The sequence below is a fragment of the Bombus bifarius genome, unplaced genomic scaffold (genome assembly GCF_011952205.1).
Source record: "Bombus bifarius isolate JDL3187 unplaced genomic scaffold, Bbif_JDL3187 scf7180000008213, whole genome shotgun sequence".
Taxonomy (NCBI): domain Eukaryota; kingdom Metazoa; phylum Arthropoda; class Insecta; order Hymenoptera; family Apidae; genus Bombus; species Bombus bifarius.
In genome coordinates, this window is record NW_022884516.1 from 2,633,783 (window position 1) to 2,658,634 (window position 24,852).

General features: G+C 37.5%; 6 protein-coding genes across 10 annotated transcripts in view; 4 read left to right on the forward strand and 2 right to left on the reverse strand.

Annotated features, from left to right (window-relative positions):
- LOC117210927 (heterogeneous nuclear ribonucleoprotein L) overlaps window positions 1–7,434 on the reverse strand; it is a 157,608-nt gene extending 150,174 nt beyond the window's left edge. The window contains exon 1 of one of the 2 annotated variants that reach the window (XM_033454382.1): window positions 6,249–6,836. In XM_033454382.1, the coding sequence (XP_033310273.1) occupies window positions 6,249–6,272 (24 nt within the window). In that variant the 5' untranslated portion in view covers window positions 6,273–6,836. Of the gene's footprint in view, window positions 1–6,248; window positions 6,837–7,071 lie in introns of those variants that run through there. The other variant, XM_033454381.1, reaches the window with a different exon arrangement.
- Window positions 7,435–7,578: 144 nt separating this feature from the next.
- LOC117210926 (protein RRNAD1) lies at window positions 7,579–9,862 on the reverse strand. Its single transcript, XM_033454380.1, has 7 exons — window positions 9,706–9,862; window positions 9,435–9,544; window positions 8,945–9,352; window positions 8,581–8,883; window positions 8,362–8,515; window positions 8,187–8,296; window positions 7,579–8,105 (listed from the first exon to the last, which is right to left on the reverse strand). The coding sequence occupies exons 1-7, from the start codon at window positions 9,823–9,825 to the stop codon at window positions 7,829–7,831; spliced, it is 1,482 nt and encodes a 493-aa protein (XP_033310271.1). The 5' UTR covers window positions 9,826–9,862; the 3' UTR covers window positions 7,579–7,828.
- A 2,310-nt stretch (window positions 9,863–12,172) lies between these two features.
- LOC117210885 (YLP motif-containing protein 1-like) lies at window positions 12,173–17,256 on the forward strand. Its single transcript, XM_033454300.1, has 3 exons — window positions 12,173–12,695; window positions 13,619–16,578; window positions 16,835–17,256. Exons 1-3 carry the CDS (start codon window positions 12,678–12,680, stop codon window positions 16,998–17,000), a joined length of 3,144 nt encoding a protein of 1,047 aa, XP_033310191.1. The 5' UTR covers window positions 12,173–12,677; the 3' UTR covers window positions 17,001–17,256.
- A 610-nt stretch (window positions 17,257–17,866) lies between these two features.
- LOC117210884 (smad nuclear interacting protein 1-like) lies at window positions 17,867–19,607 on the forward strand. Of its 2 annotated transcripts, none has more exons than XM_033454298.1 (3): window positions 17,867–17,996; window positions 18,092–19,235; window positions 19,321–19,607. In XM_033454298.1, exon 2 carries the CDS (start codon window positions 18,180–18,182, stop codon window positions 19,233–19,235), a length of 1,056 nt encoding a protein of 351 aa, XP_033310189.1. In that variant the 5' UTR covers window positions 17,867–17,996; window positions 18,092–18,179; the 3' UTR covers window positions 19,321–19,607. The 2 variants fall into 2 exon arrangements, with proteins under 2 accessions (XP_033310189.1, XP_033310190.1); XM_033454299.1 differs by having other exon boundaries at window positions 17,878–17,996; window positions 18,097–19,235.
- Window positions 19,608–20,209: 602 nt separating this feature from the next.
- On the forward strand, window positions 20,210–21,372 carry LOC117210939 (smad nuclear-interacting protein 1-like). Of its 2 annotated transcripts, XM_033454411.1 has the most exons (3): window positions 20,210–20,965; window positions 21,035–21,088; window positions 21,159–21,372. In XM_033454411.1, the coding sequence occupies exons 1-2, from the start codon at window positions 20,401–20,403 to the stop codon at window positions 21,052–21,054; spliced, it is 585 nt and encodes a 194-aa protein (XP_033310302.1). In that variant the 5' UTR covers window positions 20,210–20,400; the 3' UTR covers window positions 21,055–21,088; window positions 21,159–21,372. The 2 variants fall into 2 exon arrangements, with proteins under 2 accessions (XP_033310302.1, XP_033310301.1); XM_033454410.1 differs by lacking the exon at window positions 21,035–21,088 and having other exon boundaries at window positions 20,210–21,019; window positions 21,159–21,371.
- Window positions 21,373–22,829: 1,457 nt separating this feature from the next.
- LOC117210938 (smad nuclear-interacting protein 1-like) lies at window positions 22,830–23,992 on the forward strand. Of its 2 annotated transcripts, XM_033454409.1 has the most exons (3): window positions 22,830–23,585; window positions 23,655–23,708; window positions 23,779–23,992. In XM_033454409.1, exons 1-2 carry the CDS (start codon window positions 23,021–23,023, stop codon window positions 23,672–23,674), a joined length of 585 nt encoding a protein of 194 aa, XP_033310300.1. In that variant the 5' UTR covers window positions 22,830–23,020; the 3' UTR covers window positions 23,675–23,708; window positions 23,779–23,992. The 2 variants fall into 2 exon arrangements, with proteins under 2 accessions (XP_033310300.1, XP_033310299.1); XM_033454408.1 differs by lacking the exon at window positions 23,655–23,708 and having other exon boundaries at window positions 22,830–23,639; window positions 23,779–23,990.
- Window positions 23,993–24,852: the final 860 nt, after the last annotated feature.

Sequence of the window (24,852 nt, forward strand, 5' to 3'; positions counted from 1 at the left end):
AGCAGTCAGGTGGTACGTGACTCATTTTCAATACCTCGTATTTTTAGTTGCTTCGCGTCGCTTTTTCCATACCTCAATAGTAAAGATGTTGTCATAAACCACGGAGTTTCTAAACAGTCATACGAGCGACGTGCAGCCTAACGATTCTCGCGTCAGAATTCGAACCCTGTGGAATATTCCACGAAGGTGTCCATTGTCCATACCAGCACTTCGCCTTCCAGCCTCATACAACACTCCGTTATCCTTCCAAATACAGAGATACAACATGCCGGAGATACAACGCGAAGATAGGACTTTTAGATTCCAACGCGAATTAAACTCCATATAAAATAATAACTCTAATTTCTATGATACAAACTTTCACCACGCAATACAAATATATAGCGATATGCCTGCTAATATGCATCGATAGTGTCGATACCGGTCTACACATTTCGATCTGGCATCGATAAATATCAAAGACAAAGGCATCAAAAGGAATCAATACGTCTTTGATACTTACGTGTGAGAATGTGCCGATACCTGTTTGATACGAAAATCTCGATACCCGTTTTACACCTACACGAAAATTCGATATCTGTTTGATACCTACACGAGAATATCGATACCTATTTCATACTTATACGAAAATATTTGTATAAATATATATATAATAGCTGCTTGATGCTTGTACGACAATATCGGTTGCCATTTTGCAATTTAATCCTTCGCGAAAATATTATTTATTATCGATAATACCAAGATAATGACGAAGCAGCAATAGGAATCAATACCGTGAACTATACGATTAAATTATATAATACATAATACGCAAACAATTCTAGAATAGTATTTTGTCACTACTGCTATAACCATTGCGGTGACCGTTGGCGACACAGTCGTTATTGTAACGTTTGTCTAATACAATATTTACCAAAACAAAAACCGCCTGTTTATGATCTTTGTAGAAAAGGAGAAACATCGGTGTGTGTGTGTATGTGTGTATGTGCAATCGACCAAAAAAGCGTACGTACGGAACAACGTGTTAGCAATTCTTTAACATTCGTCGAAGCCGTTTCAGAAGACATATACATACGTTCAAATTGTGATTTTCATCCGTATGAAGCATAGTATTGGTTTGTTATCGATTGAAAAAAAATCAATGTCGATAACTGATAGAAAATACGTAAGATTTTGATACGTATCGATATCGATATTTCCTATCGAATACTTTGACATCAAATTGACTGGATGTCAATGATATCGTTATCGCTCAATCACTAAACACAAGTATAATACGGTTCAATGTGACACACAGTTTTTATATAACACGGTTTACATTACAATCTACAAATTTCCAATCGCTCTGATCTAATTATTAATCCCCTCCACTGGGGAACAACATATGTATCCGTAAAAGGTTTCCTCGAGTGTTTAAATACCTCCGTGAGTTACTATATATATTAACTAAAAAACAATAAAAAAAAACAACTTGTCAAACAAGCCTAACCCAAACAATTCGTAAAACAGTTTTAGAAGCATTTATGTTAAATGGAACAACTTTGTGTCTGATCGCTGACAAAGAGGTGACACGATTGAATTAAAATATGACGATTTTACGAATAGAATTTTAATCGTGGAACGCGAGGCGCTGAAAAGCGCGAAATTAAATTTCATTGGCCGTAGAAACGCAATGATCGTACGCGCGTGGAAGTAATGTAATGACGAAAATTGCAACGCGACTCCGGGACAATGGTCTTTTCACCGTTATTACGACGTATCGGATGACGGTTTATTTTCGTGCTCTGTGTAATAATCATGATTGATGAAACAATGATATTATGATCGATGACAATTTATTGTGCATTCGATACTCTTATCCATCGGAGCCAGGTATTATTCCATTATATAATATTGAATGCAATTTACGTCGATACACGAAGACATTACATTCCACGATTCCAGGCTGAACTATGGATATGCTTCTAACGAAACGAGTAATTTCATCAAATGTCGTGCAACGATGCTATGGATGGCTATAGAAGAATATGTCACGAGGTACTACAAACAGATTGTCCTATTCCGATGATTCTTCGAGCACCACTCCATGCCATCCACTTGTAGAACACGTGCTTTATTAGCAAAAGGTGTTCTATTACGTGCAAATTCGATTAAAGTATTAAAGTTCAAATAAAGACTTATTTAACGCTAGATTTGTAGTACGAAATCTAAACTACGCTATAATATATATAGATAATTATGAGAATAATGATACGATACGTTCCAAAATAAATGACTTAAGAAAGTCATTATATCGTTATTATTTTTCTGAACATCACTGAGATCATCGAGACATAGAATCGCATTGTAAATGGAATTAAATATCCCATTATGAAAATCATCATTAACCAATACCTTACAAAATTGAGTATCTGTATTATAGTCCGAATTATTATATATCGCATTCATTGTTAAATGAAAAATTCGTCTCAAAAGGGTTAAAGTGGATGTAAATCCCATTTAGATAAAAGTCAACATTAATTTCGCTAAAACCACCATGTATTTAGTAATTGTAGGAAACGTTCACTCCGAAATTCGATAATTCTAACTTTAAGAATATCCCTTCTAATTTAATATCAATTTAAACTTATACTTTCATTATTCGCATATGCGGTTGTCGTTTACATGACAAATACCGTGTATTTCGTGTCACCTAATCGTCGACAAAACGACGAGGAATAAAGAAGATTGTGAAAAATGGTTTCTAGATTTGTATGAACTGGTCCGCGTGAAAAGCGTCAATATGTCAAAAGAAAGTGACCCTTCAGGTGTTAAAATTTCATAGGAATCCGCCCAGTGCAGCCACTTGCTGATCATAAAGCGTCGTGTGTCCCTTGAACGACATCCATGAATTTCATTCACGATACAATTTTCAAGTATGTACGCTATACTATCTGACAGGAAGCGAGTATCGATCTTCTTTTTTATCATGGACACATCATAGCCAAGCTGACAGAGTTACTTCGTCAGACATTCCAGTTACGGGAGCACGTGCACATTACCCAGCAAGGATACTAGTCAAGAGTCAAAGATATTTCGGTCGGTATGACACACCGAGATCCGAATGGACGGTGTCGCGAAGTTTGAGAGACGGCTTGACTTTGCGTTGGCAAAGTTCAAACGAACGGATTTTCGTTCCGTCGCGTCGTTGGCCGAAACGCGTGCACTAAGATCTGGCCACTGCCTTTTGCTAAGAACAAATGTAGAAGTACACGTCGTGTCGTCTTCGAAGGATTATAATTAGCGATGGGACCGATAGACTGTTTTATGTTACTGATACGATGAAATAATTCGCAAAATTTGCATAAACGCAACGTCATTGGAAGATACGAACAAAGTAACTTAATCATCTTATCAAAGTAAACGAAACCGTAAAAAGAAGTAAAAGAATAACAGGTACTAGACAGAAGTGCATTACAGAAATCAAAAGTGTAAAGAAAAGATTCTATACTCTGAAGAAGATTTATATCCTGATGCTATCGATATTTCAGTATTTTCAAATCTTATTATTGCAAAAGATAGGAAGTGAAAGAAGAGACAATGACTAAAAAAAATACTAAGCGAATGCTTGGCAATCCTTTTCACAATCACGATGTAAAAATCCAAAATTCGATAATGTCAATTAACTGAAAAAGGTTACGAGTGACAAGTTGCGTGAATGCAACATTGGTCCTTAATAGTTAATAGCATAATTTATACGGATACTGTTATTTTCCATCGAAATGACCGCGTATTACACAGTTACGTTCGTAGAAATGTCAAACGTGTGCCGCACATTAATTGACTCGAGTTGTTCGAGCTATTTGGCACAAAATAACTCTTCGCGGATCAACATTGACGTTATCGATTTGCTGGAACTTCTGTCTCTAGCCGCGACTACCGACCATACTCGTTCCGCAAGAAAGGAACGTTCGGATGAATTTCACGAGGTTACGAGACGAGTAACGAGAGAAACGACGAAACGAATGATAGAACGTGACTAAAGATCAAGATAACGGTTCTTCAAACTGTTCTCCGCCAAACTTCCATTTCCATATAGCTGCGATTATCTGCTCTTTACAGGAGTGTTTGGGAATTTCAGAAGAAATATCAGAAACTATAATCAAGATAAATCACGTAATCGAGAGAAACGCGGATTTAATCGCGTACACAGTGTCGGCAGAGATACATGTACTTATAAGTTTGTTTTTTATTCTCATTGAATATTTCATGATGAAGAAACGTTAAAAAGCTTTGATATTGAACATATCCGATCATCGAACGGTAAAGACAGTGATATATACTTTTTGTCCCCATTGCCTCGAAAATAGACGAGGAATTGAATCGAGCTGGCCGACCACGAGTCTATAGAACAGAAACCGAGAAATCGAGTGGATCCGCATGCATTATGGAGTACGGTGCAAAGGATAGCAGGGCGCAAGCAAAGGTGGTTACATTGATATTCCAACTACGTGGATTTATTTCTGCTCGTGGGTAACTTAATCAACATTAACAATGAGAAAGTGTAGGCATTCTTTTCTCCTCAATCATACAGTCAGGGAGAGGTAGTCGAGCAAAGGAAGGGAAAATTAAAACGTGAACCAATCCGAATAATGAATTTAAAAGTTAAAAAACTTGGACCGTGACTACGTAAATGGAAACATTCCCGAAACAATTCGAGCGACTTTCACGCGTCTTATTCGTGATCGTTACTCAACCACTGATCATGAAAATACGACACAGAAGAGAAACGCGTCGATACATATTTTAATGCTGACCTATAGGACTAACCGCAAGAATTGTATGTTATCGTGAAACCGCCACCACGTACCGTTGACCTTTCGTAGATCGATTTCTTACAAATAGAACGGAATTCTTTCCAAAGACGATCGTCATGTGGTACATCTAGCGTTTTAAAACGAATATACAGGTTATGTTTGAAGAAGAACAAGGAATTGAGTGAATCAAGTTATGCATCATTATTACTCCTATTTCGAAACTCATATTGGAATTATTAGGAACTGCGAAGTTAATAATAGTACACAATAATAGATAGTAGAATGAATTGAAAGAAATTCTGATGAAAGTAATGATAATGCTTACGTTAAACGTGGCTTAAAATGGCTACATTTTTCACGCGAATATAACTGAGATATACAGGTGTATCTAACATAATTCTTTGAAAGATAACATATTGATCGGGGACAATGTAATAAATATTATATCGCGTAAAAAACGAAGAAATTGCAGGTAATTTAAATAATGTAATACCAAAAGTCGTAATACAAAGTGAAACATCAGTTGATGCAGTAAAATAACGAATTAAACGATGAGACGATAGTTCATAAAAAATAAAGGTGTGAAAGTTCAATATCCCGATCAATGTATGCCGACGTACTTCGTGTGAAAATATGATTGACATACATGCATATGTAATACATTACGCCTACCGTTACATCATCTGTGGCATGTGTTCTCAGCAGTAGTGTTAGCAACCGTGGAATGAAGGTCACGAAGTAGTTGACGTGACAATGACCCATTCTGTTCGTTATGTTCAATTTTTGTTTCTCACCCGTTTTTTACAAATTATCCTCGACAATGATAATGAGCGTGAATATTATCACTCCAAAGAGATTAAAAAGATGTCTAAAAAATAAGCAATATCTGAGTATTGTTACAAGATAATGGATGGAACATATTTGATAACTAGTTAAGGACAATTGAACGAATACAAAATGAGTAACGATAACGCCGCGTGATATGGTATTTTTATTCATGAATGCACGTGTACTTTATTTTCAACGCTGCTCGTAGTCAGTTTTACAGCCATATTCCAATTCATTATTTATCCAACTGAATTGCAAATATGATTCATGCTATCGCGATTTATTATTGTTGCTTTTCGATATATCGTGTAGGTATAGATAAACGAATATAGCCACTCTAAAAACATTTCTCAAGCCGAGACAATAAAAATACATCTTTATTGGAATAAAAAAATTATTCGAATTTTCTAGACTACTTAATGAAGCACGTGTAAATACGTATACGTAATACGTGTTTCGAATACAAAGAGAAATGATTTCAGCTGGCTTTACGTATTTATAATATATAATCCTATAAGTAATATGAAGAAGGCAATCAATCATATTCTATAATAATAAAAAAAAACAAATAAATATCTTTTAATAATTGCCGATCCGTATGAGTATCAATGTATTTTCTCGTACCTTCGATACCCTCGCCGGATACATTCGGTTAATATAACGTTAACGGAATGACCAGGGATCGATTTCAGGACGAAAACGTCGTTCCAAAGAAACGGTATGACAAATGCATGGGAGCCGTCGGCCGAAGAGACTCCTAAGACCACAACACGTTCAAGCACAGTGCTGCTATTATCTGGTCTGTTTGTCCGAATATATCATAGGTCACGGTATAAAGACGAAACTGCCCTTCGAGATAATCGCAGACGGCGAGCATCGCGACAACGCCTCGTCTCGCGGTGATAACGCGATGGAAATTATCGACCCCGGTTCACCGACGGGGGTTTGTTTTGAACGTGCATCCTCGCGCACCAGCCGTCGCCAATAACGACGATAGAACAGGGCAAGCCTTTCCACGACGGTGGCGACGGCGTCGTCAACCGAATTCCCGGAAACGGTTATTACAGAAAGCACACGTACGAGATAACAGGTTGCTGCCGAAACACGAGCCACGTATCAGGCAAACGTGCGTTTCGTATTATACACGACACGACCACGACACGAGACAATCTTCTTCGAGAGCGCGCGCATCGCCCATTGTTTCGACGCGGTGGCGGTGATATGGGTAAAAGCGACCGGATAAATGGCGACTTTCCCCCCACCGCTGTGTCGCGACCGCCTCACGGGTTGTAAATCTCACGCGACACGCTGAAACGCACGCGTTCACCGTACCAGTATACCAAACGTTCAAATAACGAATAAAATCCGTCTAAGGCACAGAAACTGATTGACAAATTTCGCCGACAAAATACCTCCGACCGAATCTAATATATAAACTTGTACTCACCCTGTGACCAGATTCCTCGAGTCGCTGCCTCTTGGAGTGTGGTCCGTCTCCGTTAAACGCCATCCTAGGGTTCGACACCGGACAATTTAGTTTTAAAAGCGGGACACTCAGTGCTACGACGACACGTCCGTGTGTATACCGCGCGGCTCTCTACCGTGTCGACGATCTCGTGCGCGGGCGGGGGAGGGGGGAGGAAGGAGAAAATAATCGGTAGGACACGACGCGAACGCGACGAGAACAGACAAACGCGCGAGAGCGGCTTAAGGGAAACTGGATCGCGATGTTGCTGGAGAGGAACGTCTCTGCCCCTAACGAAGTAGCCGGCCACCGCAGCGCTACCTACCGACGCCACTATTCGAATACTGACGGTATGATCTTTAAGGTGGAATCACGCGCACGCGCGTCTATCCTCTGCCCCACTCTCCCATTGGTCGGCCTATCGTTGCTCGCATCGTATATTCGAACAATAAAATTACCATTAAATAACAAGTCAAAAGAACATTTGCAAAGAATATTGCAGTTTTTATAATGTGATTTTCTTAAAAGTCGTTATTATCGAAGAACAGAAAATTGAAATAGTACATTATTCATCGACGATTATAATTCAGTGATATTGTCCAATCAAAGGCACATCGTAATCTGGAGCAACTTTGATTCGTGGACGCGGGAAGTGCAATAGTATGAACACTTACAGCGATTGAAGAAGGAAAAATTCAAGGTAGGATTTATCGGAAAATAATTTGAAACTTTAAACTGACTAGTTATTTTTCCTAGACATTAATACTAAATTTCGAGGTGACAATCTACTATCGAACACCGGTTTCAGTGTTGGTGTCAAACTTTTTTCGGACAGAAATAGAAATCTGTCATACAGCACTATGGTTTCCACTAATGGCGCCAACATCATTCGAAGCGATCCAAATATTATAACTTGTTCCCACCGATTTAACAGGTTATTTATTTCTAAGTTATTAATATCAGATTCTTGCGGCTGCAAATAAGCGTCAAAATTTGCAGTAGCTACGCTACAATACCTGAAATAGAGATATTTGTATATACTTGTACATTCGTTGCTGCTTATTTAATTTTCAGTTATGAGATGTTAGTAACTTAACTGTTCAAATGTCATTCCTTTCGATACTTTAACATTCCTGAATTGACTATGACGCAATTTTTCATTTTTTTTTACTAAAATAGTTTCTAAAGCTGCTCTATAAGTGTGTACCTGAAACAAATAATTCAGTTAATAATACTTATTCAAATATGTACATGTTTACCAATTCACTTAACTATTAAATCTTCATAATTTCCATTCTTTAATTTGTCACAATATTTTTCAATAGCGTGGCAAGCTACTTCTAATGCTGTATAAGTTAACAAATGATTTTTATGTGCTAACAGATACTGGCTAAGTGGATAACCCTTTAATTCTCTTGTCTCTGATCTAGAAAATCAATTATTATAGTACATAATATTAAAGAAAAAGGTCTTATAAGAAAATATACGAACTGTATCGTTAGTTTCATATAACAACATCCTACGATACAAATAAATTTGGCCTCGCTTCTAGATGAGTAAAACTTCAATAATATAGGAGCTAGATCACCACAAGGATGAAGTCCTATAAGACCAAATTCAGTTTCTGTTTCGCTTAAACCGAATTCATTCTGAAACAATTCTTTTAATCGATTAACTAACTCTGATTCTACTAAACTCGAAGATTCTAATTTAGCTGTAAAATGTTGAGGACACTTTTGATGGAAATTAGGTATGTGTTTTCTTATAGACGTCAATAATTCCTGATCCCATTTCCTGCAACAAAACTATTATTAGCATCGACTATAATGATATTGTACCATAGCAATTTGCATACCTAGCTTGTTGCAATAGTATACAATCTTGTTCGATGCAAGTAACGTTTAATCCATATTGGAACGCTAGGATACGAGCTAAATGACCCATTCCAGATCCAATATCAATGATACATTTACAGCTAGCTTCGTAGGCACAGCCTGCACATACTTCAGCTATTTCGTGTATCTCGTATCTCTTTTTCTTCTTTATATGTTTTGAAAACAGGTTATTAAATTTCTGATCCTGGGTGTATAACTTGTCAAATGTATCATTTCTGCTAGTTTTACAAATTTTGTCATTGTTATTTGTTATTACTTTATTGAATTCACAAGTTAAAGTACTTTTTGGATCTTCGTGATCTCTATTTACTTGCAAAATATTAGCCACTTGACGAAGTGCAAGCAATGTTAAGGGCCACACACGTGTGCTGTAATACAATTAAAAAGATTGTAGAATAACATGTAAAACAACAGGTAATCAAGTTCGAACGGTATAGTATCGGTACTCACCACGAGATGTCTCCCGATAACCATTTACCGAATTCTCGAGGAGGAGTATCTTGTAATGCAAACCTCCAACTTCCCGGTAATTTGTCCCATAACTCGTCTTGGAAAAAATCCTGTATTTGAAAAAAAGTAGTAGAGTCATTAAAGTTCTACGACTCGATGAAGATAACGACACGCGTTTGGAAACACACGTCTGTAGCTATATCGAATTAACCCGAACAAATACGACACTATAGAAGATGATGGTACGAGATAAATTTCTAATGTTACATACCACGACATAAGAGTTCAATAGCCAACCGTATACATCTAAAACGCAAAATATTTGGTCAATCGTGACACGAATTCCGGTACACACTTTACATGTGCACCGAATGTCAGTAGGTGCGGCCATCGTTGCAATGAAATAGCCGCGTAAATTTGACTGATCGTTCCACGTGATTCTAATTCTGTCATAAAATTATCATTTCTAGAATTCATTTATTAATACTAAAATTTATCTCTAAGTAGTTAACTCTCGATAAGTAACTTTTATCGATTAGTAATTATTAGTAATTTATACGTGTATATGTACACGTAAAATCAATGTGTTATATCTTATTTTCATATCTATCATTAGATAAGTCTTTCAATTTTAAATTATTTATAATATCCCACGCTATACAAGATTTTAAAATGTACTCTTTACGATGGAAATAGAAAGCGCAGTGAATATAACACCGGTCACAAATACTTTTTGTTTATACCGTATATACTGTCTAATTATATAACACAGTTATGAGAATATGCATACATAGGTGCGAATGATACAGCTAATATAAGAAACTTCGCTGAAAGGAAAGTCAACGATAATAAGAAAAATATCGAACCGGCTGTCGCAAAAAGAGCGAAGTAAACGATTTAGATTTTTTGCTCCTAGCCATGATATATCGAGCAAACGATACCAGGAAACGATCAACTAGATCGAAAGCAATTTTCTCACGGAGACGCGTAAAATTTTAATATATCAGCCAAGGTCTTATGAAACGGCGAACCGTCTTCCGCCGCTTCAATACAAAAGGCAAAGGAAATGAGAACCGTTTGTTTGCTTTATTTATTAATTAAAAGATCGGACGCTATTCTTGCCATGTCCCACTTTACGGCACTTTCACTCTTCAACAGTTACGTTATTGCTCATGAGCGCAGTGCTCTCCGAGAACTACATATATACCCACAGACTGTACGGCCGTAGATCGAGAACCATATCATCTGCCACTCTATATCTCTGGACTTTCATGAGAACCCAGCAGCTACGACTCGTGCAATTCACTTCTAAATGTTGTTTCACAAACTACTGTTGCAATTATTGCTAAACGCCATAATAAACCCGTCTCCTTACGCTTGCCTTATTTATCCATCTCCAATCGTTTTCAGACAATTAACTTCGAACGATTCTGCACAGTTTTCCTCTCATGCGTGAATTTTACGAAACCAGCAATCGTATCGTTTTATGTTATTCCGTTGATAAAAATTCAGTAATATAAAAGTTTTTTGTCTACATGAATAAATAGTCTTACTTACAAAAGATGTGTCTTTACGGAGTTAGAAATCACTGACCATTCGATTCTTTGCTCATCGTGTTCGAATCTCTCGGTCGTTGTTTGGACCTCTTACGCCAACGTAAGTGAAAGTTTTCAAGTAGGACGAGCGAGACGTCGAATCTCGACGGTGCGTGGATATTCGCTAAATACTCGTCTTTGTTGCTGGATGCTGGTCCACTGAAATCGTTAAATGTCAATGTACTCTGACAGTACCTGTTGTCTAATTTCCAAATCGATTTGCTCACTCTCGAGCCTCGGGAGAAAACGAATTTCTGTTACATCCTTGTGTCATTAAAGTTCAGAGGTAAAGACGAGGTTATAGGGAATCAATCTAAACGAATCTATCTCAGATCAGATGAATCAGTCTGGAATGCGCGTTACGCAAGTATGAGAATTTTGCATCATCAGAGCTTTTGCAACTAAGGGTTTTACCAGGTCATCCTCATTTAACTGGTATTCTAGATTTCTGCCTTTCACAGCAAACTCAGCGCAATTTACGGAAAAAGAGTGCACGCGATCTTTTCACGTGGGATAAACTTGTTGGAAAATCTCGGACTATTTCTATTACGGAAAGGAAAACTACGTAATCGTAGCAAAACTAAAAACAAAACAGGTAGGAATGAAACGAACGTAACGAAAAATGTATACAGCAATTACGTGAGTTTTAAAGTTTCGATTCATTAAGCGATGTAATTACGTAATTCTTAATACCTAGGTTTGGGAAACTCGCAATTGAATATAAAATTACAATATCATTAAAATAAAGTGAAATGATGTCAAAGTAACAACGAATCATCATCGTTACAATACAGTAGAATTAAGAAATTATCAAGTCAAAGAAAGGCTGTTGGTACATGGTAAAAGTGATCGCTAGAATTTGCTTATCGCCGTGAAAGAGAGGTCATTAGACAGACGCAGGAAATGATTTGTTCGTAAGAAATCGTTCGCTCGGAACCGCTTGAAACTTTTAGCGAAAGTAATGACAAGTGTATGTAAACGTGAGTGTACGTGTAAGTTGCCATGCTCCGGAGGCGGTAGTCTTTCACCAAATAATTCGGTGTGCACCATGCCAGTAGCGGACACGGCCTTCTCCTAGAGGAAAGGAAGGTTTCGGTTTCGATAGGCCTTGGAGGTCGACGGAAAAGTAACGCTCGTTTAATATAATCATCTTCCTTTCCTTTCGATCGGCAGACGGATTTAAAGAAAGTCGACAACGACTTCGCCCGCTTCTCCCTTCTCCGTCGTTGTCTCCTCTTGCTGGAACCTTCCTTTTTTTTTTCTTTTCTTTTTTTCGTCTTGAACCGCGTCTGTATGTCCTACACGCGAAAGGTTGGAACGTTGCTTTACACTAGCCGCGCAAAGTGTATGTAGCCACCAGAGTCAGAGAAAGGTGCCCCACCGTATTCGATATTAGAGAGGAGCTTCTTGAAGCGTTCTGTGGTGGTGGCATCAGGTAGGGAGAAACAGGCCTCTGGGCCCAATCTGTCCTCAGTTCCCGTACGAAGCTTCATCCAATATCTTTCAGTACATGCCCGGTCCTACGGATATCATGTTGCCTATCGCGAGTTAGCCGCTCTTCATTAAAGTCAAACACGTGAAACCGGTGAAGTGTGACACGATCATCCAGAAAAAAAGAAGCCGAACGAGTAACTGATTTGGACACACCATGCGCTTCTTTAAACTGGTAATTATATAAAAGATCGTGCCTCCTCGAGAATATTCCCGGGAACCGGTGAAACTCTCCGCCGAGAGTGTTGTATTAATAGGCTAAATAGCTGATTTCAGAGAACGCGCCCGCTTGTACTTTCATCGTAATAACCATGTCTCGTTTCTTACTTACGGGAAACGTTCGACGCGGTTCTATCATTTGTAATCAGTCAGCGTATCGCCTTTGGCTACTTAGCAAGGGAAAGTATTGTATATCGGATTAGCGACGCGTTTATGTATGCTCAATTAATAGCTCGTAACGTATTTTTCTTTTCTTTTTTTGGCTAATCTATGAATTTCAAATTCTACGAAAAAGTTCTAACGAGATACGTGTTCTAACGAGCTCGCACTATACCGTTCAATTTGGTCGGCGCTTAGCATGAAAACCATGTAAATGAATTCATTTCGTCCGCGTACGTCGAGTACGAGTTTTCTTTTTGTTCGAAGAATATTAAGAAGTCGCCGCGCTTTAGGAGAGTCACCGAATTCTCCAGGTGAAACGCGCACGCCATTCAATCTAAAACCTAAATTTTCTCTCCTTCTTTCTCTCTATGGCCATGTAAAGCAAGCGACAAGAATTTCTGTTCTATTCGCGCAATTTAAACTCGAGAAACATCCTATATCCGATACGTGCTGTAACTCGGTCTCGCCATATCGGGAACACGATCGCGGCTGGGAATCGCTTATCAGGGTAGCAGTAACTGTCCATTCGGCGACGCTAGAATACCAATCGATTGGCCTTTTAAGGCCTTACAGGATGTTTCTTCTTGTTTATTAATCGGGTCACTCGGTTACCCACGCGCGATCAATGTTTCCACAAATGCGTTCTGCCTGTGTACGCAGATACATGCCATTTGGTTCCTCTTGTTTTCATGTTCCGATAGAGATTCGCATTTCCAGATTGTCACGATAATAGCGCTCTTCGTCGTTGCGACCTTTGCCAAAGATGAGTCCTCGAAAAGCCGCGATAAGAGGCAACAGGTTGCATTCTATCCGAGAAGAGGAGCCAGACCGCCACCCTATGCCGTCCAAATGGAACCAATCGTTCAATATTCTCAGAGAGATCCGCTCTACAATCCTTTGGCAAGCTCCAAGAGCGACGATCTTTACGAAGAGGGTCCGTTGAATTATTATCCGACGGAACCGGAGCCTATCATCGAAATTATCATCAAGGAATCCAACGAAACGTTGCCGACACCGGTACCCCCACCACCTCCTCCACCACCAAGACCTACGAAAGAGCCTATACAAGTGTTTTATGTGAAATACGAGAAAAAGAAAGGTTACGGGGATAAGTCTCGAGTCGTCTACGATCCACCCGTGCCTGCGCTAACACCTGTCGAGGAACACGAGGAGATCAAGCCAGATAACCCAGCGCCTTACCCGGAAGAACCTGTTCACACGGCGACACCGGCACCGTCAGAACCTTCTACGACTTTGAGAGCTATCATTCGACCCGACAGTGAAGTGTACCATTCTGGTTCTAGCGGTATTCGCGTCACCTTCGGCACCGACCGAGTACCTCCGAACAATCATCATAAGCGTAGCGATTTGGAAGCGCCGCCGACCCAACAACAGGCCAAGCCGACTTCTACCCCTCCAGGATCACCTAAACGACAACATGGTCCGTATCAACCGATACAACCGGTCCATCAGAGAGTTCCACCACCATTTCCACAGCAGAGAATCGCCAACTCTTTTCCACAACAGCAGGCACTCCATCAACCTCTCCAACAGCAACCGCCTCCTAATTTCTTGCAGCAACAGCCGTCCTTCTCGTCTCCGCCGCAAGCGAGGAGTCCGTTGCAAAGACCTCAACGATTGCCTATAACGATTCAAGGTCTACCAGATGTACAACAACGAGCGCCGTTCAATACTTTCGGTACATCTCATCGCGTCAACATTAACCACCCACAACAACCAGGGTTCCCACCTACGTTGTCGGTTTCCCATCAAAACGTGCAGGTACAAAATCAACCTTTACCACCGAACCAGGGCAGTCCTTTCAACGTGGAACAACAGCCGCAGCAGCCACCTTTGTCCTCGTATAAACAACAAGAATTAGAAAAACAAAGGTATCACGAGCAACGTCGTCAACAGGAATTGCTAAAGCATCGCGAACATCAGAGGCAACACGAGCAACAAAGACTTCAGGAGCATCAACGATTCTTGGAACAACAGAGGATACTGGATCAGCAGAGACAGCACGAACAACAGAGACAACAGGATCATCAAAGATTGCAGGAGCAACAGAGAATACAGGAGCAGCAGAGGATACAGGAACAACAGAGGATACAGGAACAGCAGAGGATACAGGAACAACAGAGATTACAAGACCAACAGAGATTGCAGGAACAGCAAAGATTACAGGAGCAACAAAGGCTGCAGGAACAACGCAGAAGGAAACAAGAACAAGAACAGAAATTGTTACAGGAGCAACAGTATCGTTCGCAATTGAAATATAATCAAGCGCAACCGGTGCACAATATACCGCAAGTACCAATCTTGCCTCAAATTCAAAAACCAGGAGGTGAAATTTTCAAAGCTGTTCCGAAGCTCGAGCAACACTATGCGATTCGAGAAAATCCACTTCATCCTGGCCCTTTCCCACCTAATCCTGTAATCCAGCCAACTGGATTCCCGGACACGCCACAGAATCAATACGTTTCCGCTCAACCGCCGAGTTCGTCGCCAGACATCTTAAGAAATCCACCGAGCGAATTTATAAGCGATCAACAGCAGCATCTGAATACGAAACAGCAAATTATTCAAAGTCAGCAACAAGGATTTTTCTCTCAAAATCTTCAACAAGCGCAACAGCAGCAAAGATTCCCAGCGTCTCCACAACGATCTTCGATCTGGGGACGTCCATCGTTTGCCGGAAACAGCGCGAGTCCTTCGCAAAAGATTTACGCGACTCCAGTCAGTCCCTCTGAAGAATTTAATTCGATCTCAACCATCAGACCGTTCGTTCCAAGTACAACTACTACTACCACGACGACGACAACGACGACTACCACCGAAGCTCCAACGACGACAACAACTTTCTCTCCAAAGAAAGAGGCTAAAATTAGGGAAAATATCGCGAATCTTCCGGACGAGGTACCGGATGATATCAGGGAACAGCTGCTGAGTTCCGGTATTTTGGGTAATGCCGACATACAAATACTGGATTACGACAAGGTCGGCGACATACCGATAGAGAAACTACCGCCGGAGGCTCTGGCGAATTTCTACGGTGCCGGAGGCGGTTCCGCGGTAGCTGCCAGCGAACCGGTCCCGTCGATCGTCAAGAAACCCCAAACGGCAGAGAGCGCTTCCTCCTCGACCTCCTCTTCTTCCTCCACTTCCTCGCCAGTTTCGGCGAAGAAGGCGGCTACCGATAGCTCGACTAAGTTCGAGCAGGCTACCTTGCGGCCAGGTGGAGTGGAGATGAAAGTAGTACGCTTCGATCCAAATACGGAGCAAGGCCAGGCGCTAGCGGATCAACACATACGCGATGATGCTACCAGGTTGAATCCCGTAACCGTAGGAGAGAAAGACGAGTCCCAATATAATCGTTATCTACCGCTCAAAGTGAGTGGTGCTTCCTTCCCTATTCCGGACGTGCCGCAACTTAATGGTCGGAAGATCTCTAGCGTAGTTGTATTGGCACCCGTCGACTATAACTTTCATGAGGAAAAAGAGATTGAATCGAGGCAAGGCAGAAGGGTCAGCGATGTGCAAGCGGTCAAGTTTCTCGCCGGCGATACTCTGAAACAACTGGTGAAAAAACCAACGGCGGACAACTACAAGAAGTGGTTGGAGCAGGAAAGCCGAACGGAGCCGCAGAAACAGTCGGTGGTTCTATTGGTAACCATGTAAGTGATAGACATGAGTTCGATGCCATAACTAATCACGCTTACCTATACTCGTTTGCTTTTGTTAACTCGACCATTAGCTTTAAACGACACATACAATTATTCTTTAACGAGCCATATTCTCCGTCATCCATCGTCATCTTCCATGAACGTTCTATTCGATCCGCTTCCGCGAACATCTCTCCCAGCAATAACGATCAAAATCGCCGGACTTCACTTTCCTTCGGCTTTCAAATAATCATCGATGATATTGCAGGCCAGAGGGCGCGGATCAAGGCGAGAAGGAAATCTTTATGTATGATGTGACCTCGCAAACTGTGAGCAAACTGGCCGGAGATCTATCTACAGCGTTTGTAGATGCTGCTGAAAGTAACTCCGACAATACCGACTCTTTCACCGATTCAACTCTTTCATCGTTTTAAGTACTCCACGAGAATGAATACTATGGCACACCATAGTAGAAATTTAAGCAATAAATGGGAAAAGAAAGAAGGTTTAGCGTGCCAAGTCCGAAAATAACACACAAACCCTTCTCTGTCATCTCACGTATTTTAAAATTACAATGAAACCGGAACAAGGTTTAAAAAAGGTAAAGGACATAAAAATACAAGTATCCTTGTAGATATTTTAATTATGTACTATTATGTATATACTGATTTTATACTTTTTTTATACAAAATAAACGCAATATTTTTTTTACATGTAAATCATCCGCTTCCTTATAAAAAAAACTCTTCTAATCGAATATCGTAAGTTCGAACATGCGCCGTGTAAATTCAAATTTTGTCGTAACCCTCAGCGATAATTACGAAGTTGTTGTTAACTCGATTCAGTTCAAATTAATTAATACGTTTAAAAGTTAGTAACAACTTCAATTAGATCGCCCATGTATACAATTTCATTTCATCGTTGTTAACAAAGTTAAGACATCCACCATTGCAAATCTAATTTACGCGAAAGATATAATTAATTGCATCTTTTATAAAGATGCCAACAAATGCTTTAATAATTATAATTTATCATATTTTTGCAATAGACATAAAGTAATATTGCAACTACTACCATTAGGAGTGAAAGAAAAAAGATATTAGCACCGTTATAGTCATTTAAACCCAACAATCTAAGTACATCTGTAATAACATGTTACGTAAATTTTTGATAATATGATTATAGAATCGTCTACGATAAAAATATTTATGTAAGTGCATTATGGCATACTATATCTTCATCTTTATAAAACTATGTGCAACTAGCGTATAACCGTATATGCACACAAACATATATATATGTATGTATATTTCATTATTTGAAGTTTCGTACGCATGGTGGCAGTGTGTATAGTGCAATTAAACGAATGGTTGGTGTTTTTAATAAAAAAAAGTAGAATTTAGAACACATTTAGATATCAACTGAGAAACGTAAGCATAAAATATTATTTTCTATATGTGTATATTAATATATTAATGTGTGTATTAAAACTCACAGTGTTTATAACAGGCTGTTTTGTTACTAGCATAGGTTATCTTGTCCTCGCATCGTTTCGTATCAAGATGTTAGAAGACTGACTTCGTTGAAGAAATTATATCGACAAAAGTATAAAAATGTCTAGCAGTAGTTCTGAAAGTAGTGACGATAGCCATCACGAAAAGTCACGGAAAAGACGTAAACACAGACACCCTAACCAAGACAGACGATCCAGCAAAAAGGAATCGAGCAGCAAGAATAAAAGTTACAGAGACAAGAGAGAAGGTAGGGACGTTCACAAATTTAGCAGAAACGTAAGAAGAGAAAATAATGATGTGCATTATGATAGATCGCAAGGCGAACGGGATAGGTTATATAGGGATAGCCGACATGATCACCTGAGGAGAGAAGAGGATAGACAATATGATAGAAGAAGATATGAGAGATCTCCTCCAAGAAGAGAGGAATCTCGTCCACGATACAGAGACTATGAAGAAAAAACAAGGAGACAGAGAGGCCCTATTGAATATAATAAGAAACATGACAATGTCAACAAAGAAACAAGGAATAATTTGGAAGAAGTAAAAGTAAGAAACCAACCATCGCCTGAATGGGGCAAACCTAATGTTAAAGCTGAAGCTAAGCCAAAGCTGGAAGAGAAAGATAAGCCAAATTTTGAATTATCTGGAAAACTGACAGAAGATACAAACACTGTAAACGGTGTGGTTATTAAATATTCCGAACCTGCAGATGCGAGAAAACCTAAACGAAGATGGAGGTTATATCCGTTCAAAGGAGAAAAAGCATTACCTACTTTGTATATCCACAGACAGTCAGCCTATTTAATGGGCAGAGATCGCAAAGTTGCTGATATTCCCTTGGATCATCCTTCATGCTCTAAACAGCATGCGGTTTTACAATATCGTTTAGTATCTTTTCAAAAGGAAGGTGGAGGTGAAGGAAGAAGAATTCGCCCTTATCTTATAGACCTAGAGTCTGCAAATGGTACATTTGTAAATAATGTAAAATTAGAACCAAGAAGATACCATGAACTATTAAAAAGGGATGTAATCCGTTTTGGATTCAGCTCTAGAGAATATGTTTTATTACATGAACATAGTAAAGATGATTCATTTGATGATGATGTTCCCTCAACTACTACAAGTATACCTACTCTTACTACTACTGCATAGGTAATACTGCATTTCATGCTGTGTAATATTTCTTAAATATTTTATTTTTTTGCAGAAATCTATTTAATTCTATATTCTATTTCAGTTTCTACTTGTAAAATATTTAAGAAGCAACTTTTAAGTATGTAACGTTACCTACTAGGACAAGTTGTAAAATTAGTTTATAATTATCTTTAAACTGAGTTATAAGAAAGATTAAAAAATTCAGTTCTTCTGGAGCATTTACGACAGTGCAATATTTATTCTGATAATACTTTTTAGTTCTTAACAGAAAAAATTGTTAGTGTACAAGTTTGACATTTCATGTAATTAGGAATATAAATTGATTGTAATAAATCAATCTTGAAATACACACCTATTATAATTTATTCATTTATATCAAACGCTTTATTCTCCCAAACTTATTAGACAATGCATTTTATATGTTATATACGATTCTATAACAGCATTTGCATATAAAAACAAACATCTAAAAAATCATACAATATACATACATACATATAGTTTGTCCAACGTGACGAGGTAGTAAATATAAACGAAATGTGCTTACTGCAGCAGCCAATAGTTGCAGCCACAGTAATTAAATTTTGCATACATTTACTGCCTCCTGGCTTCCTTTGAAGCATCCGAAGCTCGGATTTCAGAGCGCCTGATCCGAGTTTCGTTCTGTTTGAAAGCGAACCCATAGGCACCTGAACCAATCGTGATTCCCATAAACTCACTGTTTTTAAAATGGGTATAAAACTATCATTAAAAAAAATTACGCGTGTAACAGCTGTTATTATTTGTTATTAGCGATTTTGTTTTGACTAACATATTTCTGTTTACGGCACGAACATGTTCTATCCTGTCTGGGAAATCCCGGATGTGCAGTTCCGAAACGAGTGGTGGGGAGAGCATGATGGCCGAAACTCAACGGTTGGTGGGGAGAAGCGGCATTGTACTACGACAGTCTTTAACAGACCGCCGTACAGTGAGGGTGCTGTGTTTCAGTCTCAACAAATGCAAGTAAAGTGCTAAATAACACTGACGCTTGATCGAGGTTAGGTTAAACTATTAAATCTCCTCCGTGTTGAGCGTTAAATCATTCGAAGTACGTGATATCGACCGATTGATTTGACTTGTCCGGTTGCTATTTAATCGAATTCGCAACAAGATCCTCACAATGAGTAGAAATAACAACAAAGAAGTACGAGTAAAGAGAGAACGTTCGCCAGAATGGGGTAAACCTAGTATTAGTGCGAAACGTAAACCAAAACAGGAAAAAGAAAAACCAAATTTCGGATTGTCTGGAAAACTAACAGAAGATACAAACACTGTAAACGGTGTGGTTATTAAATATTCCGAACCTGCAGATGCGAGAAAACCTAAACGAAGATGGAGGTTATATCCGTTCAAAGAAGAGAAAGCATTGCCTATCTTGTATGTTCATAGACACTCAGCTTATTTAATGGGCAGAGATCGCAAAATTGCGGATATTCCCTTGGATCATCCTTCATGCTCTAAACAGCATGCGGTTCTACAATATCGTTTAGTACCTTTTCAAAAAGAAGGTGGAGGCGAAGGGAAAAGAATTTGCCCTTATCTTATAGACCTAGACTCTGCAAATGGTACATTTGTAAATAATGTAAAATTAGAACCGAGAAGATATCACGAATTATTAGAACGGGATGTAATCCGTTTTGGATACAGCACCAGAGAATATGTTGTATTACACGAACATAGTCAAGATGATTCGTCAGATGATTAACTATTTCAAATACAACTGCTGCTCGTTCTACTGTGTATATAATATCAAGATGATTCGTCAGATGATTAACTATTTCAAATACAACCGCTGCTCGTTCTACTGTGTATGTAATATTGCATTTTATAAATCATAATATTTCTTAAACATTTATTTATTTATATGTTTTATTTCAGGATATTAGTTGGAAGAAGGTTCTAGAAAGAAGTTATGACACATAATCACATAGCTATTTAGGTATCGTCTACCACTATAGCTAAGGCTAATTTGTGATTATCCTTAAATTGTACAATGTAAGATATTAACTAGACTCATGTATATAATATTTTTTACATTTTATCTAATTAGAGATGTAAGTTAATTGTAATAAGTTACTTTTGATGGAAATATATATATTTATATATAATAACAATTTGTTCACTTTATTTACCCAGACCTGTTAAATAATAAATTTTATATTGTGCATGCAATTTTATTACGGTATTTGTACATTAGTATAGACATGTATATATAAAATATACAAAATTCATACAATATAATTATTTTCTTAGTAATATATTCCCTATGACGATGTTGAAGATATTTACAGAATTTGGTTTATTTTTACTTCAAAGTTATAAAGTTTGTAGGTGAAGGAACTAATATTATACATATTATAGTCATTATATAAAAGTATGTTTTTAAATAGGAAGACTATGAAATATTTTTTAATTATAGGACTATTTCTTTTTATATTTGATAGCCAAATATTGAGTACTATTTATTAATATACTTGCTTTAATTTATCGGTTTTTTGCCAATCTATTTTTTACGAACCATTCATTCTTTTATCGCGTTAAACTATAAAAAGTCAGTTTTAGAAAGTACATATTCACACTTTACTCTTATCACTACTATTCTATGTTTCGTTTACTATTTCTCTCGGATGGATACTTACAATATCGTTTTAATACTTTCATGGAAAGAATAAGCAAAATTTAAAAAGTAGGAAATTTATATATTGTTAAAGTATTTACAAACCTCTTCGAATTTTATTGATTCTTAAATCATTAATAATGAAATTTGAAAATACAAGTTTTAAAAATTCTCAGTTCAGTCACATAAAGTTAAATATATGCAAAAATTTATTCTTGTACTGTTTTAAAAAGAACCACTACATGTATATGTAAAACTTAACAAGTCCTTAAACATAATATGAATATCAGTTTTCATACTATACTTTATATTACCGCTAATATGAAATTTGTACAATGAATGGTGAACATTTACTCATACTTCCGTGTCATTAAATAAATACATTAGTTGTAATGACAAATATAAAACTAACGCAGATTAATCACCACATAATTCTCTCTAACTATTCTCGATTCTAAGATACTAAGCAACATGTCCGATAGTCAACTAAAATTAATGTCATTATCAAATAAAATCTTTCTGCCACAGTTCATGTAAAATAAATTATGAATACATTTACTGCCTCCTGGCTTTCTTTGAAGCATCCGAAGCTCGGATTTCAGAGCGCCCGATCCGAGTTTCGTTCTGTTTGAAAGCGAACCCATAGGCACCTGAACCAATCGTGATTCCCATAAACTCACTGTTTTTAAAATGGGTATAAAACTATCATTAAAAAAAATTACGCGTGTAACAGCTGTTATTATTTGTTATTAGCGATTTTGTTTTGACTAACATATTTCTGTTTACGGCACGAACATGTTCTATCCTGTCTGGGAAATCCCGGATGTGCAGTTCCGAAACGAGTGGTGGGGAGAGCATGATGGCCGAAACTCAACGGTTGGTGGGGAGAAGCGGCATTGTACTACGACAGTCTTTAACAGACCGCCGTACAGTGAGGGTGCTGTGTTTCAGTCTCAACAAATGCAAGTAAAGTGCTAAATAACACTGACGCTTGATCGAGGTTAGGTTAAACTATTAAATCTCCTCCGTGTTGAGCGTTAAATCATTCGAAGTACGTGATATCGACCGATTGATTTGACTTGTCCGGTTGCTATTTAATCGAATTCGCAACAAGATCCTCACAATGAGTAGAAATAACAACAAAGAAGTACGAGTAAAGAGAGAACGTTCGCCAGAATGGGGTAAACCTAGTATTAGTGCGAAACGTAAACCAAAACAGGAAAAAGAAAAACCAAATTTCGGATTGTCTGGAAAACTAACAGAAGATACAAACACTGTAAACGGTGTGGTTATTAAATATTCCGAACCTGCAGATGCGAGAAAACCTAAACGAAGATGGAGGTTATATCCGTTCAAAGAAGAGAAAGCATTGCCTATCTTGTATGTTCATAGACACTCAGCTTATTTAATGGGCAGAGATCGCAAAATTGCGGATATTCCCTTGGATCATCCTTCATGCTCTAAACAGCATGCGGTTCTACAATATCGTTTAGTACCTTTTCAAAAAGAAGGTGGAGGCGAAGGGAAAAGAATTTGCCCTTATCTTATAGACCTAGACTCTGCAAATGGTACATTTGTAAATAATGTAAAATTAGAACCGAGAAGATATCACGAATTATTAGAACGGGATGTAATCCGTTTTGGATACAGCACCAGAGAATATGTTGTATTACACGAACATAGTCAAGATGATTCGTCAGATGATTAACTATTTCAAATACAACTGCTGCTCGTTCTACTGTGTATATAATATCAAGATGATTCGTCAGATGATTAACTATTTCAAATACAACTGCTGCTCGTTCTACTGTGTATTTAATATTGCATTTTATAAATCATAATATTTCTTAAACATTTATTTATTTATATGTTTTATTTCAGGATATTAGTTGGAAGAAGGTTCGAGAAAGAAGTTATGACACATAATCACATAGCTATTTAGGTATCGTCTACCACTATAGCTAAGGCTAATTTGTGATTATCCTTAAATTGTACAATGTAAGATATTAACTAGACTCATGTATATAATATTTTTTACATTTTATCTAATTAGAGATGTAAGTTAATTGTAATAAGTTACTTTTGATGGAAATATATATATTTATATATAATAACAATTTGTTCACTTTATTTACCCAGACCTGTTAAATAATAAATTTTATATTGTGCATGCAATTTTATTACGGTATTTGTACATTAGTATAGACATGTATATATAAAATATACAAAATTCATACAATATAATTATTTTCTTAGTAATATATTCCCTATGACGATGTTGAAGATATTTACAGAATTTGGTTTATTTTTACTTCAAAGTTATAAAGTTTGTAGATGAAGGAACTAATATTATACATATTATAATCATTATATAAAAGTATGTTTTTAAATAGGAAGACTATGAAATATTTTTTAATTATAGGACTATTTCTTTTTATATTTGATAGCCAAATATTGAGTACTATTTATTAATATACTTGCTTTAATTTATCGGTTTTTTGCCAATCTATTTTTTACGAACCATTCATTCTTTTATCGCGTTAAACTATAAAAAGTCAGTTTTAGAAAGTACATATTCACACTTTACTCTTATCACTACTATTCTATGTTTCGTTTACTATTTCTCTCGGATGGATACTTACAATATCGTTTTAATACTTTCATGGAAAGAATAAGCAAAATTTAAAAAGTAGGAAATTTATATATTGTTAAAGTATTTACAAACCTCTTCGAATTTTATTGATTCTTAAATCATTAATAATGAAATTTGAAAATACAAGTTTTAAAAATTCTCAGTTCAGTCACATAAAGTTAAATATATGCAAAAATTTATTCTTGTACTGTTTTAAAAAGAACCACTACATGTATATTTTATTCATTTTATTTTATTTATTCTTAGTCCATACCTTGCGGCTTTGGACGACTTTTGGTTTACATCTCTTATATAACGCTTAT

Bases quoted from the DNA above. Each gene is read 5' to 3' on its own strand.
- LOC117210926 (XM_033454380.1), bottom strand. From the start codon at position 9,825: ATGGCCGCACCTACTGACATTCGGTGCACATGTAAAGTGTGTACCGGA. The intron at 9,353-9,434 runs GTGAGTACCGAT...ATTGTATTACAG, and splicing joins TTATCGGGAGACATCTCGTG to CACACGTGTGTGGCCCTTAA. The intron at 8,516-8,580 runs GTTCGTATATTT...TTGATTTTCTAG, and splicing joins TATATGAAACTAACGATACA to ATCAGAGACAAGAGAATTAA.
- LOC117210885 (XM_033454300.1), top strand. The intron at 16,579-16,834 runs GTAAGTGATAGA...ATGATATTGCAG, and splicing joins GTGGTTCTATTGGTAACCAT to GCCAGAGGGCGCGGATCAAG.
- LOC117210884 (XM_033454298.1), top strand. From the start codon at position 18,180: ATGTCTAGCAGTAGTTCTGAAAGTAGTGACGATAGCCATCACGAAAAG.
- LOC117210939 (XM_033454411.1), top strand. From the start codon at position 20,401: ATGAGTAGAAATAACAACAAAGAAGTACGAGTAAAGAGAGAACGTTCG. The intron at 20,966-21,034 runs ATGATTCGTCAG...TATAATATCAAG, and splicing joins ATTACACGAACATAGTCAAG to ATGATTCGTCAGATGATTAA.
- LOC117210938 (XM_033454409.1), top strand. From the start codon at position 23,021: ATGAGTAGAAATAACAACAAAGAAGTACGAGTAAAGAGAGAACGTTCG. The intron at 23,586-23,654 runs ATGATTCGTCAG...TATAATATCAAG, and splicing joins ATTACACGAACATAGTCAAG to ATGATTCGTCAGATGATTAA.